Source organism: Oryx dammah, unplaced genomic scaffold (genome assembly GCF_014754425.2).
Source record: "Oryx dammah isolate SB20612 unplaced genomic scaffold, SCBI_Odam_1.1 HiC_scaffold_22, whole genome shotgun sequence".
NCBI lineage: Eukaryota > Metazoa > Chordata > Mammalia > Artiodactyla > Bovidae > Oryx > Oryx dammah.
In genome coordinates, this window is record NW_024070206.1 from 41,456,657 (window position 1) to 41,471,275 (window position 14,619).

The 14,619-nt window shown below is 35.5% G+C and overlaps 1 protein-coding gene across 2 annotated transcripts in view; it reads left to right on the plus strand.

Annotated features, from left to right (window-relative positions):
- KIAA1328 (KIAA1328 ortholog) overlaps window positions 1-14,619 on the plus strand; it is a 413,466-nt gene that overhangs the window by 59,512 nt on the left and 339,335 nt on the right. For both annotated transcript variants that reach the window (XM_040264880.1, XM_040264881.1), the window contains one exon: window positions 13,297-13,412. In XM_040264880.1, the coding sequence (XP_040120814.1) occupies window positions 13,297-13,412 (116 nt within the window). The remainder of the gene's footprint in view (window positions 1-13,296; window positions 13,413-14,619) is intronic.

Sequence of the window (14,619 nt, forward strand, 5' to 3'; positions counted from 1 at the left end):
AATAACCATAACTTTAGAAAGAAGGGTTCCTTAAAATACAGTCCTTATGATACTGGAAAAACCACTGAAGCTGGGGATAGGCAGAAAATAACTTGGGTGCAGGACAGGGTTACATGCTGATATCAGAACTATAGAAAAGAGACAGAAGCACTTCTAAGACTCAGGTATCCAGGGTCTGATCAGCACAAACCTAATGAGAATAATAGAGAACACCACTTCAATAATAGAGATTCCCATGGCTAGACTAGTAAGTATCTAATAAAAGTAACCATTCACTACTAATGAGAACTTCACAAGATACAGACCCCTCTAGAAGGGAAGACCAAAAGTTAAGTGTGGAGCAGACATTGTGGAAACATCTGGTCCACCTGAGGGGGTGTATCCCTAGAGAAATTTGAAGCCTGTGGTGTACTGAGGGGAACGACGGTGACAGTAAACCTTAAACCTGCCTAACATGTAACTAGATAAACAACCCCTATGCTACACACCTGGCCAAAGGAAGTCTGCCGTTGCCAAGCAGAGAGATTATTTGCCTCAGTCTCTACTGTCCTATTGAGGATATCCAGATACCAATAAAACTGTGAGTATATGAAAAAGCAAGATAAAACATCATGTTGGAAAGAGAGAAAGCAACAGAAGAAGCAGATGCAGGTGGAATGATCTGAGGCATTTAAAATGACTGATTAATATGTAAAAATCTGTATTAGCTATCTGTGGCTACCTAACATAATCATAAAATTTTAGCAGTTTAGAATACTAGTAAGCTTCCTAGAGGCCCTATTGTTTGAGAGGATTTGTGAGAACCAGTCTTAATCTCTTTAAAGTGCTTTTTGTTTGACTCTATTGAGGAATCAACTTTGATCTTTCTGAGGTCTTAAACAGAAGTTATTACCTTGGTTGTATCTCCAGAGTTTGTTTTTCTTGGCAGTGTCCTGGTTTTTCAGTCTACTAAGAAAACATTTAGTTTTACTCTCTGGAGAAGGCTGAGCATTTTTGAAACTGAAAATCCTGCCTCATTTTTGTTTAAATAGCCTTTCCTTCAACTTCTCTCTCACTCTTCTCCCAATTTACTATAAACACAAGGATGAAACCAGCCAGCACTTACTTGGAAGCTTCCTTAGGTAGATCAGTTACTCAGTTTATTAGGCATATTTCCTCCTTTCCCTATTTCTAAGGATGTTGGTAAGTTTTCTGCCATCACATGTTGTACTGTCTCTTCCTACAGTTTCCAGGTATGTCTTCTGCAGACTGAGTTTCTAGAGGCCTCCCTTAGTTTTTTTTTCAAGGGCCTTTCCATATGGTAGATTACAACTTGGCAACTGGCTCCTATCAGAGTGAGCCAAAGTAATCAAAAACAAAAGTCACTATATTTTGGTAACCTAATTTCAGAAGTTATTTTTAGTCAATTTTGGTAGTCACTAGGTCAGCCCATACTCAAGGGGAGGGAATCAAAGAAGAGCAAGAGGCAGGGATTACTAGGACCCATTTTAGAGGCTGGCTATCACAGTAACATTGTGATTTTTCTAAATTTACTTGTTCTAATATATTTTCTCTGATTCCTTAATAATTTTACATATATAATCATATCACTGACACATAAAATTTTACCTATTCCAAATCTGTATGCATTTTATTTTATTTTCTTTCATTATTGCACTGGCCATGACCTCTAGTCATTATTGAACAGAGGTAGTAATGGTTGACACTCCTGACTTATACCTGAAGTACAAGGAAGGGGACAAAGTGGGTTTTTTTCATCCTTACAGATATGTATATATGAGATGCTATATGTATATGTACATATGCATATGTGTTTTTGTACATATACATATGTATATATAATGTGATATATGAGAAAAGAAGACAGAGGCAAAGAAGAAAGGGAAAGATACACTCAACTGAATGCAGAGTTCTGTAAATATCAAGGAGAGATACAAAAGCCTTTTTAAGTGAACAATGCAAGGAAATAGAGGAAAATAATAGAATGGGAAAGACTAGAGATCTCTTTAGGAAAATTGGGCACAATAAAGGTCAAAGATGGCACAATAAAGGACAGAAATGGCAAGGACCTAACAGAAGCAGAGGAGATTAAGAAGAGGTGGCAAGAATATACAGAAGAACTGTACTAGAAGAAGGATACATAGAAGCATAACTATATTATACTTGTTTATCCAGTAGTCATGTACAGATGCGAGAGTTAGACCATAAAGAAGGCTGAGTGCCAAAGATTTGATGCTTTCAAATTGTGGTGCTGTAGAAGACTCTTGAAAGTCCCTTGGACTCCAAGGAGATAAAACCAGTCAGTCCTAACAGAAATCAACCCTGAATATTCATTGGAAGGACATGCTGAAGCTCTAATACTTTGGCCACATGATGAGAAGAGCTGACTCACTAGAAAAGACCCTGATGCTGGGAAAGATTGAAGGTGTAAGGAGAAGGGGGCAGCAGAAGATGAGATGGTTAGATGGCATCACTGACTCAATGGACATGAGTTTGAGCAAACTCTGGGAGATAATGAAGGACAGGGAAGCCTGGTGTAGTTCATGGGGTCGCAAAGAGTTGGACGTGACTTAGCAACTGAATGATAACAGATATGATGTTTTATGGGTATTCCTTATTAGACTGAAGAAATTCCTAAATTGTAGAAGAGTTTTTATGCCCTTTTTGCATTTAGAGATGATCATGTAAGAGTCCTCCTTTATTCTGTTATGTATCATACTGCCTCTTATGCTTTGTTCCTTGGAAAATGTGTTTTAAGTCTTTTAAAACATGAATTAATTTTCTTTCTACCTAATCTTTCATCTTGTATTCAGATTCATTTTTGTCATTTCCATTTTTGATGTCTAAACTATTATATTAATTTTAGGGGAAATCATGTTTTCTACCTTTTATCTCAGATTTCTTATTTCACCTAGAGTCTTTAACCACTTAAAGGGAAAGAAAGTCATTCCTTAATAGGAATAGAATATGCAGTTCAATTCTCTTTTATTTTTTTTAAGTCAAACTCTCTTTTTAATTAATTGCTTATTTGTTTTTGTTTGTGCTGGGTCTTCACTGCAGCTTGCAGGCTTTCTCTAATTGCAGTGAGTGTGGGTTACTCTCTGTTGTGATGCATGGGCGTCTCATTATGATGACATCTCTTGTTGTGGAGCACAAGCCCTAGGCGCAGGGGGCTCAGGAATTGCAGTGCATGGGCACAGTAATTGCAGCTTGTGGGCTCTAGAGCACGTGCTCAGTAGTTGTGGTGCTCAGGCTTAGTTGCCCCATGGCATGTGGAGTCTTACCTGACCAGAAGTTGAACCCGTGTCCCCTGAATTGGCAGGTGGATTCTTAACCACTGGACCACCAGGGAAATCCTGATTCTTAAGATTTTCTATTTGTTCACTTTTTAAAATTGAAGTATTGTCTGTACAATATTGTATGTTTCAAAAGTACAACATAGTAATTCACAATTTTAATGGTAATATTCTATTTATTGTATTATGATACATTACCTGTAATTCCTTGTGTTGTGCAGTATATCCTTGTAGCTTATTTATTTTAAAAGTAGTAGTTTGTACTTCTAAATCCTTTACCCCTTGCTTGCCCTTCCTCCCTTCCCTCTCCTCTTCCCTTTCCTCATTGGTAACCATTAGTTTGTTCTGTGTATCTGTGAGTTTCTTTCTTTTTTGCTATATTCTCTAGTGTTTTATTTTTTAGATTCCACATATAAGGTAATATCATACATATTTGTCATTTTCTGGTTTATTTCACTTAGAATAATATCTTCCAAATCTATTTATGTTGTCGCAAATGGCAAAGTCACTTTTTTTTAATGTCTGAAGTGTTCCATTTTGATAGTCAAGTGATACATAGACTTTCACTTTTTTCATATGTATTTATCATGTCTTATTTATGCATTCTGGATGCTAAAGTTGCCTCCATGTCTTGGCATTTGTAAATAGCACTTCAGTGAACACTGAGGTGCATGTATCTTTTCAAATTAGTGTTTTTGTTTTGTTTTCTGATATATACCCAGGAGTGGATTATTGGGCTATATGTTAGCTCTATTTTTAGTATTTTGAGAAACTTTTATAGTATTTTGCACAGTAACGATACCAATTTACATTCCCACCAGAAGTATATGAAGGTTCTCTTTTCTCTGAATCCTTGATAACTTTTGTTACTTGTTTTCTTTTCGATGATAGCCATTCTGAAAAGTGTGATATCTTACTGTGGCTTAAATTTGCATTTCCCTGATAATCAACAATGTTTAGAATCTTTTCTATGTGCCTCTTGGCCATCTGTATGTCTTCTTTGGAAAAATATCTATTCAGATCTCCTGACCTTTTTTTAATCAGGTTTTTTTTGATGTTGTATGAGCTGTTTATATATTTTGAATATTAACCCCTTATCAGGTATATCATTTGCAAATATTTTCTCCCATTAGTGGATTATCTTTATATTTTGTGGATGGTTTCCTTTGCTGTGCAAAAGCTTGTAAGTTTAATTAGATCCCATTTGTTTATTTTTGCTTTTGTTTCTTTTGTTTTAGAGGATAGATCCGTAAATATTGTTAGGATCTATGCTAGTAAAGTAATGCTCAAAATTCTCCAAGACAGGCTTCAGCAATACATGAACCGTGAACTTCCTGATGTTCAAGCTGGATTTAGAAAAGGCAGAGGAACCAGAGATCAAATTGCCAAAATCCGCTGGATCATGGAAAAAGCAAGAGCATTCCAGAAAAACATCTATTTCTGCTTTATTGACTATGCCAAAGCCTTTGACTGTGTGGATCACAATAAATGTGGAAAATTCTGAAAGAGATGGGAATACCAGACCACCCAACCTGCCTCTTGAGAAATCTGTATGCAGGTCAGGAAGAAACAGTTAGAACTGGACATGGAACAACAGACTGGTTCCAAATAGGAAAAGGAGTATGTCAAGGCTGTGTATTGTCACCCTGCTTATTTAACTTATATGCAGAGTACATCATGAGAAACACTGGACTGGAAGAAGCAGAAGCTGGAATCAAGATTGCCGGGAGAAATATCAATCACCTCAGATATGCAGATGACACCACCCTTATGGCAGAAAGTGAAGAGGAACTCAAAAGCCTCTTGATGAAAGTAAAAGAGGAGAGTGAAAAAGTTGGCTTAAAGCTCAACATTCAGAAAACGAAGATCATGGCATCCGGTCCCATCACTTCATGGGAAATAGATGGGGAAACAGTGGAAAGAGTGTCAGACTTTATTTTTTTGGGCTCCAAAATCACTGCAGATGGTGACTGCAGCCATGAAATGAAAAGACGCTTACTCCTTGGAAGGAAAGCTGTGATCAACCTAGATAGCATATTCAAAAGCAGAGACATTACTTTGCCGACTAAGGTCTGTCTAGTCAAGGCTATGGTTTTTCCTGTGGTCATGTATGGATGTGAGAGTTGGACTGCGAAGAAGGCTGAGCACCGAAGAATTGATGCTTTTGAACTGTGGTGTTGGAGAAGACTCTTGAGAGTCCCTTGGACTGCAAGGAGATCCAACCAGTCCATTCTGAAGGAGATTAGCCCTGGGATTTCTTTGGAAGGAATGATGCTAAAGCTGAAACTCCAGTACTTTGGCCACCTCATGTGAAGAGTTGACTCATTGGAAAAGACTCTGATGCTGGGAGGGATTAGGGGCAGGAGGAGAAGGGGACGACAGAGAATGAGATGGCTAGATGGCATCACTGACTCGATGGACGTGAGTCTGAGTGAACTCCGGGAGTTGGTGATGGACAGGGCGGCCTGGCGTGCTGCAATTCATGGGGTCACAAAGAGTTGGACACAACTGAGCGACTGAACTGAACTGAATCCCAAAGTGGTTGTAGCTATATTTTCTTCTAGGAGTTTTATGGTCTCCAGTATTACATTTAGGTCTTTAATCCATTTTGAGTTTATTTTTGTATATGGCGTTAGAAAATGTTCTAATTTCTTTGTTTTGCATGTAGTTGCCTAGTTTTCCCAGATCCATTTACTGAAGAGACTATTTGTTATCCTTTGTATATTCTTGCCTCCTTTGTTGTAGATTAAGTGACTGTAAGTGAATAGGTTTATTTATCGATTCTTTATTCTGTTCCATCGATCTGTGTGTATTTTTTTCTTTGAGCCCCATTCTGTTTTGATTAGTGTTGTTCTGTATTAATGGTATAGTCTAAAGTAAAAGTGTGTTGCCGCTAGCTCTATTCTTTTTCAAGATTGTTTTGGCCATTCAAGTCTTTTGTGTTTCCACACAGTTTTTTGAATTATTTGTTCTAGTTCTTTGAAATGCCCTCTGTATTTTGATAGGGATTGCATTGAATCTGTAAAGTGCCTTGGGTAATAGAGTCATTTTAACAATATTAATTCTTCCAGCCCATCAACATCACATATCTTTCCATTTGTTTGTGTTGTCCTCAATTTATTTCATCAGTATCTTATGGTTTTTTGAGTACAGAAACCATTTTATTGTTTTAGTTGCTCAGTCATATCCAACTCTTTGCAACCCCCTGGACTGTAGCCCGCCAGGCACCTCTGTCTATGGGGTTTCTCAGGCAAGAATACTGGCGTGGGTTGCCATTTCCAGGGAAGATCACATCCCTGGGATCTTCCTGACTCAGGGATCACACCCGTGTCTCCTGCATTGGCAGGCAAATTCATTACCTCTGAGCCACCAGGGAAGCCCCATTTTGCCTCTTAGGTTGGTTTATTCTTGGTTTTTAAAAATCTGTTGATGCACTTGTAAATGGGATTTTTTCCTTATTTTCTGTTTCTGAAGTTTGTTTGTGTGTAGAAATGTAACATATTTTGGAATATTATTTTTGTATGTTGCAGGTTTACTGAACTCATTGATGCGTTCTAGTAGTTTTTTGGTGATGTCTTTCGGATTTTCTGTATATTTTCATGTCATCTAGTTTTACTTCTTCCCAATTTAGATTCCTCTGATTTCTTTTTCTATTTTTTTTTTCTAGTGTATTCACAGAGTTGTACAGTCATTACCAAAATCAGTTTTATAACATTCTCATTATATCAGAATCCATGTACCCATTACATCCTGTACCCATTAGCAGTCATTCTCACTTCTTACAAACCTAGCTGGCCTTAGACAGCCACTCTAGGTTTGTTTAGACAACAAAACTCACTGAGTTTGTGTCTCAGTGAATTTGCCTATTCTAGGTATTTCTTATAAACGGAATTATAATATGTTGTTCAGTCACTAAGTCGTCTCCAACTCTGCGACCCTATAAACTGCAGCACGCCTGGCTTCCCTGTCCTTCACCATCTCCTTGAGTTTGCTCAGACTCATGTGCGTTGAGTCAGTGATACCATACAACCATCCCATCCTTAGTTGCCCCTTCTCCTCTTGCCCTCAAGCTTTCCCAAGATCACAGTTTTTTTCCAGTGAGTCAGCTCTTCGCATCAGGTGGCCAAAGTATTCAAGCTTCAGCATCAGTCCTTCCACTGAATATTCAGGGTTGATTTCCGTTAGGATTGACTGGTTTGATCTCCTTGCTGTCCAACAGACTTGAGTCTTCTCCAGCACCACAATTTGAAAGTATCAGTTCTTCAGTACTCAGTCTTCTTCATGGTCCAACTCTCACATCCATACATGACTACTGGAAAACCATAACTTTGACTATACAGATAATATACGTATAATATGTAGTCTTTTTAAACTAGTTTCTTTAACTTAGCATGATGACTTCAAGGTTTATTCCTGTGGCAGCATGTATTGGTACCCCATTTCTATTTATTGCCAAATAATATTAAATTTCATAGATAGTATGACATTTAACTTATCTATTCATTTGTTGATGGCATTTGGGTTACTTGTACTTTCTGATTTTGGGTAATGCTGCTGCGAACATGTCTGTATAAGTTTTTGTGTGGACATAAGTTTTGTTTCTCTTGGATATATATATAGGAATGCTGGTTGAAATAGTAACTCTTTATTTAACTTTTTAAAGAACTGCCAGACTATTTTCCAGAGTGGTTGCACTTTTTTTCATTTTCACCAGAAATCTGTGAAGATTTTCATCTGTCCTCTTACCTAATGCCTGATAGTGTTGAACATCTTTCCATGTGCTTTTTGCCTCATTTGTGTATCTTCTTTGAAGACGTATCTATTCAGATCCTTTCAGATTGGGTTGTCTTCTTATTTTTGGCTTCTCAATGTTCTTTATATATTCCATTTACAAGTCCTTTATCAGATATATTATTTGCAAAAATTTGATCCTATTCTTTGCATTTTTTTTAAATTTTGATAAAGTCCAGTTTATTTTTCGTTTTTGTTGTTGCTGGTGTTTTGGTGTTATATCGAAGAAACCATTGCCTAATTCAAGGTCATGAAGATTTATGCCTATGTTTTCTTACACGAGTTTATAGTTTTTGCTCTCACATTTTGATCTTTAATTCATTTAGAGCTAATTTTTGTAAGCGATTTGAGTTATAGGGGCCCAAATTCATTCTTTTGCATGTGTACAGAAAGTTGTCCCTATACTGCATGTTGAAAAGACAATTCTTTCTCTTTGATTATCTTGGTACTCTTGGTAAACTGATTGAAAATTCAGTTTACTATGAAAGTGTTTATTTATGTTCTGTATACCTATATGTCTGTTCTTATGACAGTACTGCAGTTATTTGATTATTGCAGTTTTGAAGTAAATTTTTAAATTGGCAAGTGTGAAATTCCCATGTTTTTTTCCTTTTCCAGGAATATTTTAGGTATTCTGAGTCGCTTTCATTTCTATATGAGTTTTAGGATTGGATCAACTTGTCAATTTCTACAGATAAAGCTGCTGAGATTTTAATAGAGATTGAGTTGAATTTGAAGATTGATGTGGGGAATATTGCCATCTTAACAATATTGTCTTCCACTCATGAACATGGAATGTCTTGCCATTTATATAGGCGTTTAATGTCTTTTCACCATATTTTTATAGTTTTCAATGGACTCATCTTCCTTCTTCTCTTAAATTTATTCCTTTGTGTTTTATTTTTCTTGATGCAAATATTCATGGAATTTTTTCCTTAATTTTTTGGGAGGTTGTTTACTGACTATGTATAAACATATAATTGGCCTTGTATATTAATCTTTTATCCTATAACCTCACTGAACTCCTTTATTAGCTCTAATGGCAACCACTCCAGTGTTCTTGCCTGGAGAATCCCAGGGACAGGGGAGCCTGGTGGGCTGTTGTCTATGGGGTCACACAGAATAGGACACGACTGAAGCGACTTAGCAGCAGCAGCAGTTTTTAAGTGGATATTTTAGATTTTCTGTGTATAAAATCATGTCATATAAAATAGAAATGGTTTGACTTCTTCCTTTATAATCTAGACATATTTTATATCTTTCCCCTGCCTAATTGCTGACTATAATCTCTTAATATAAAGTAGAATTGGAGTAGCAGGAACAGACATTTCTTGACTTGTTTGTGATCATAGGATACAAGCACAGTCTTTTATATATATGTGTGTGTGTGTATATGTGTGTGTATGTGTGTATTTAATGATGGAAGCCCTTCTTTTTCACCATCCATTTACATTTGCTCGAAAATAATATATCCCTTTCTCTCTGCTAGGTATCCTATGAAATCTAGGATATCTAGTCTCTAAATTTTACCCACTGAGTTAATACTGAGAGTTTATGAAATGCAACCAGCATTCTCTGCTTTGAAATGTGAGATCAATCAGGGAAAGAAGTTTATCTGATTGACCATTGCGTGAGCCTTAATCAGTTCTCTTTGGGTTAGAAACTTTACTGCCTTCACCTTGTCTTTCATATTAGTGTGAAAGTACCCTTTCCTGGAGTACCTGGAAGAACACTGGGGGTATATAAAATGATAAAGTAAATCTCTTTCTTGAACATTAGTTTTACTAAAAAGTAAAGAATAGATGAACGTGGGGAAACTTTTTATATTAAAACAGAAGAGATTGTTTTATTGAGTAAAATAAAAAAATATTTAGGAATGTTTAAGCTAAAACATAAGGCTTCAAGTAAATTCAGGCCTTTTGGCTCGATTCTCAGCCCAACCGTGCAACTCTTAAGTGTATGAATTTTCTGTTCTTGTTAGATAAAAAGAGTACAATTTGTGGACGTTATTGAGAAGTACTCTGGGACATTAAACAAATGTTGAAATGGTGATTTCTTACTTTATGAACAGACTGTTGTCCTTCTTGTAAATAATTAACAAACCAACACTGAGAATATCCTCTTGTCCAGAGTTTTTAACTTTCTATCCTACTAGTCAAATATTTCCCTTTGTTGTGTGTATTTAGATTCTTGTTTTGTTAACTAGCGTATCGCTATACTCTAAATTAGATAGAAGATTAGGTATTTTTATGTTACTTTGTGGTCTGAGAATGCTTTGATAAAAAATGTAGGTCATGATACCAGATAATTTCTCATGTATGTACCTCATGGGAAATATGGAACATAAATTAAATAGGAAGACATATTTCAGAGTGGATATAAAATGTTGAGTTTGTTTTATTGGCAAGCCCTCAGCATTTAAGACTGTATTAATATAATTGTTCTTATTAACTATGCTAATAGGCCACAGAGAAGCCATGCATATCTTTAGATAGGCCTATAGAAGTGTTGCCCTTTGTGCTTAACAAAGCTTGTTAATTTTATAGCCTTCCAGAACATAATAATCGCTAATGGGTAGTCTGATCATAGTGCATAAGAGAAAAGATTTTATTTTTTTAAAAAAGCTCTGTTTGAATAGTGTAGTAACAAAATTTTCAAACATCTCTGGAAACTAAATTTAGAGAAGAGTGGTTTTTCTAGATAGAGTACTTTAAGTTTTAGGGAAAGCTCATTATAGCCACTGGCATTATGAAATATATGTACAATCATTTTTTGCCCTTAATGATCCCTATAGTTTTCATGGATTTTCTTTATGTTCAACAAAGGGAGAAAGTAAATGTTGAGGTAGATGTTCTGACCTAGCAGGCTCTAGACATACTTTGTGAATTTACTTTGATGTTAGGTCAGTGCGATAGTGGACTTTTTTATTATTGTTTTTATGACCTTGGAAACCTTGCTTTCTTGAAGAAACAAATCTGTGGTCATTCCTCATATTTCTATGGCTTTTATGAATGGGATTGAAATGACAGTGGGCCATTGTGAGGTTCCTTTTGGATTTCTCATAACTGGGTAAAGTTACTGTGATTATTTTTTCCTATATTAGGTATTTGGCTAATATTTTTTAATGAGCAAATGAAAATAAATGTTCTCTTACCTGTGGATTTTCCTCTTCAGCCTCGTCTTCAAGATCTTACCAATCTACAGGGAGAGATTTTCCCACATATTTTCTCACCTTGAGAGTGTTTATTTATTCTCAGCTTGCAATATATAGCAGTACCTATTTCATCTTTATTTTATGCATAATTCTACAGATTCATCACTTGTTTTGTTTTTTATTAACCTCATGCTAAATTTTGCATTTTTACAGTTTCTAATGTCTCTTATCCTTTGACACTGCCTCTTTCAGCCTTTGACTATGGCTTTTGCATAGATTACAGTATTATATGCCTTGTACCCAACCAAATGTTTGATGATTCTTTCTTATTTCTTTGCAAATGCCCTCCATGTTTGTAAAGGACATATATAGTGTCAGTATATATAGTATAGATAAAGAAATTACAGAACTTAAGCTGGAAAGAATTTTTTTTTTGAAAGAATTTAAAAAATTGTCTAGTCTAGCCTGTTTTGCTTACAAATGGGAATATTGATGCTCAGAGAAATAAGCATGCTTTGCTACAGTCACCATATATATGTGGTTTTCTGATTTACAGTTTGGGGGTATATTTGGTCTGGAACAGTTTCCTACAAAGATATTTCAGAAACTGATTGATAGATTGAAGAGGAGTAATTTGGATGATAGAATTAATTAATGGTTCAATTGTTTGGCAATTTTAGAAAAAACTTAGAGGCAGTGGAAAATTACTGTGAATCATGTTATAGTGCAAATGTGGTTGAGAATACTGATAGGAAAAGGGAAGACATTGTAAAAAGATGGTAACAAGAGAGGCAGGATAACCTGAAACCAGAGTATAAGTCCTCTGTGTATATATGTGTTTGCTCTTTGTTTAGTTTTCTGGATTTCTTGTAATTGTATCAGTACAAGAGATTATCCTCTTAGAAAGAAGGTCCTGAGTCCCATTCATGAGCCTAGTAGTGTGCTACATGTAAATTATAGGAGTTGGGAAAATGATTTGAATGTCATGATAAGCAAGAGAAGATAAGCCTTTTTTTTTTTTTTAAACATTCTATGCCATGCACTTTCACACAAATGAACTCAAAGATGCAGTCAACTCTTGAACATACAAAATTCTAATTTTCATTCTGTTATCTCATTGATCTTATCACCATCTAGCAACAAAGGAAAGGCTGTGGAGTCCATGTTATTCAGAAACTGTTCTGGTAGAATACAGGTGTGGGAGGAAATAAATTTAGATGCTCAGAGAAAAGATTTGGATTCCCTGTGGATTTCACTTACACATATCTCAGTGTGATCTTATAGGGTAAAATATGTTGTACTCTTTTTGGAGAATTAATTATCAGTAACATAAATTCAGAACCAACATTTCTGTTCACAGAGTACCATGAAAATTAAGGTTGTCCTTTGTTAAGGTAAGTTTTAATGTTGTTATTATTTAGTTTTTTTTTTTTTTTTAAGTTGGGATGCTTTTCAGAGTTAAGCATTAAAGATACATATTTTTGGTCAATGTTTTTAACTTCATAATCCTTTTTGAACTAAGAATCAATGTGCAGACCTTTTTTATGTTAATTCCATTTTAAAATTCCAGTCCAGTCATTTATATGCTACTGAGGATTGCAGGGTATAAGTACCAGGAAAAAGTAAAATTGCCCATGCATGTTTAGTGAAATATTTAAGTGATATATATGTTGTTTGTTTTATTGTTAGAACTTAAATAAAAGTATGGAAAAAAATCTAAATCATAAATTGTGCCTGTTTGATAATGAAGAGGTGAAATCGTTGTATTAGATATTTCCTGTCCTGGATCATAATTGGGAACCCATAAAGTATAGGACTTTCTGTATTTAAGACAATTCTGATTATTGCAAAAATTCTTAATGTAAAAATCACATACACATTTTATTACAAAGGTGTGGAAGAGTTCCTTCTGAAAGGTTAATTTGAGAAGAAATTTTAAAGATATAAAGTATCCCAAAAAAAACCAACATACTTCTGGAAGAAATCTAGTTTTGGTAAACCACAGCTGTCGGCACATATTTTATTTTGTTCTCATGAGCATTTCGTTTCTTTCAGGGTAAGTGAGGAAAAGGAAGTGACAGAAGAAAGACTCAAAGCTGAGCAGGAATCGTTTGAGAAGAAGATCAGGCAGTTGGAAGAACAGAATGAATTGATCATCAAAGAAAGGGAAGATATCCTTTTTGAAAGTCCTCTTTTTTAATGTTCAGAAGTGAAAGTCCTCTTTTTTAATGTTCAGAAGTTTGACTGTTTCATGAAGAAAATGTAAACTCCAGAGAAATAATTGTTCTACTTTATAACCGAGTGTAAATCTGCACGGGCTGCCGTTTCGAGGTGGTCAGAACAACACTTAGCAGCATCTGCCGTGGCTCCCTATGTGCTTGATGCAGCCGTCCAGCTGTTCCCGCCGCTGCTGTACACTGGCACACATATCTGTCAATTCAGAGACAGTAAGAACCTTGGGCATTAAAATGTAGTGTTGGAACTTTATTAAATTCTGTTCCACTACTGTAATTGAGCCCAAAACATCTTTTTCTTTGGTATTCTTTCTGGCTAAAGCTTTGACAGTTCTAAGGCATTCTACTCTAATATCATTTAAAAAAAATTTGTTGTAGCTTATAGATGTTGTAATTGATAGATATTTATACTACAGCATAATACCACCAAACTGTTTTCATGGAAGAGAAACTATTGGGTGTAGAATTAGAGGGGTGTGTGTGTGTGTGTGTGTGTGTGTGTAAATATGTATGATTGCGTTATTTGTAAGAAAATAAAGTAAATACTGAAGTTTTAACTTAAGGATTGTACTTTAAGGGATATATGAGTTGAAATAAGTGTATTGCTGAAATTGTTTTGACTGAGTAGAATTGCTTATCTTTTGGTGTTTTTGCACTGACATTGTCAAAAAAAAGAAGTGATTGTCCCTAAAGTTAGAATACTGGATCTGCCAGGGTATGTGAATTCCTGAAGAAACCATTGTTCTTATTGTCAGTATCATAATTTATGTGACTTTAATAATTATTTTGAAGATTCTTTGAGTGTCAAAAATGATCACATATTGACAGTACTATACCTTTGTGAAAACAAAGCAAAGAGAAGCATAAAGATAAATTAATTCACTGGGGAAAAATGCACAAAAAATAACTATTAAAATTGAGATCTGAACTTGCATTTTTCACACAGTGGGAATGTGTGATTGCAGATTAATATAATCAGAATTCTCCAATTTGATTTGTGGAGTAGGACATTTGTTAGTTTTATGGGCCCCCCAGTTCAAAGGAGTACTTTTCCAATTATATTTGTTCTTTAGCACTTGAGTAATCTTGAGCTTTCTCTTTTCTTTGCTTTCATTGACTCTATTGCCCTGGGTTGTCAACTCTC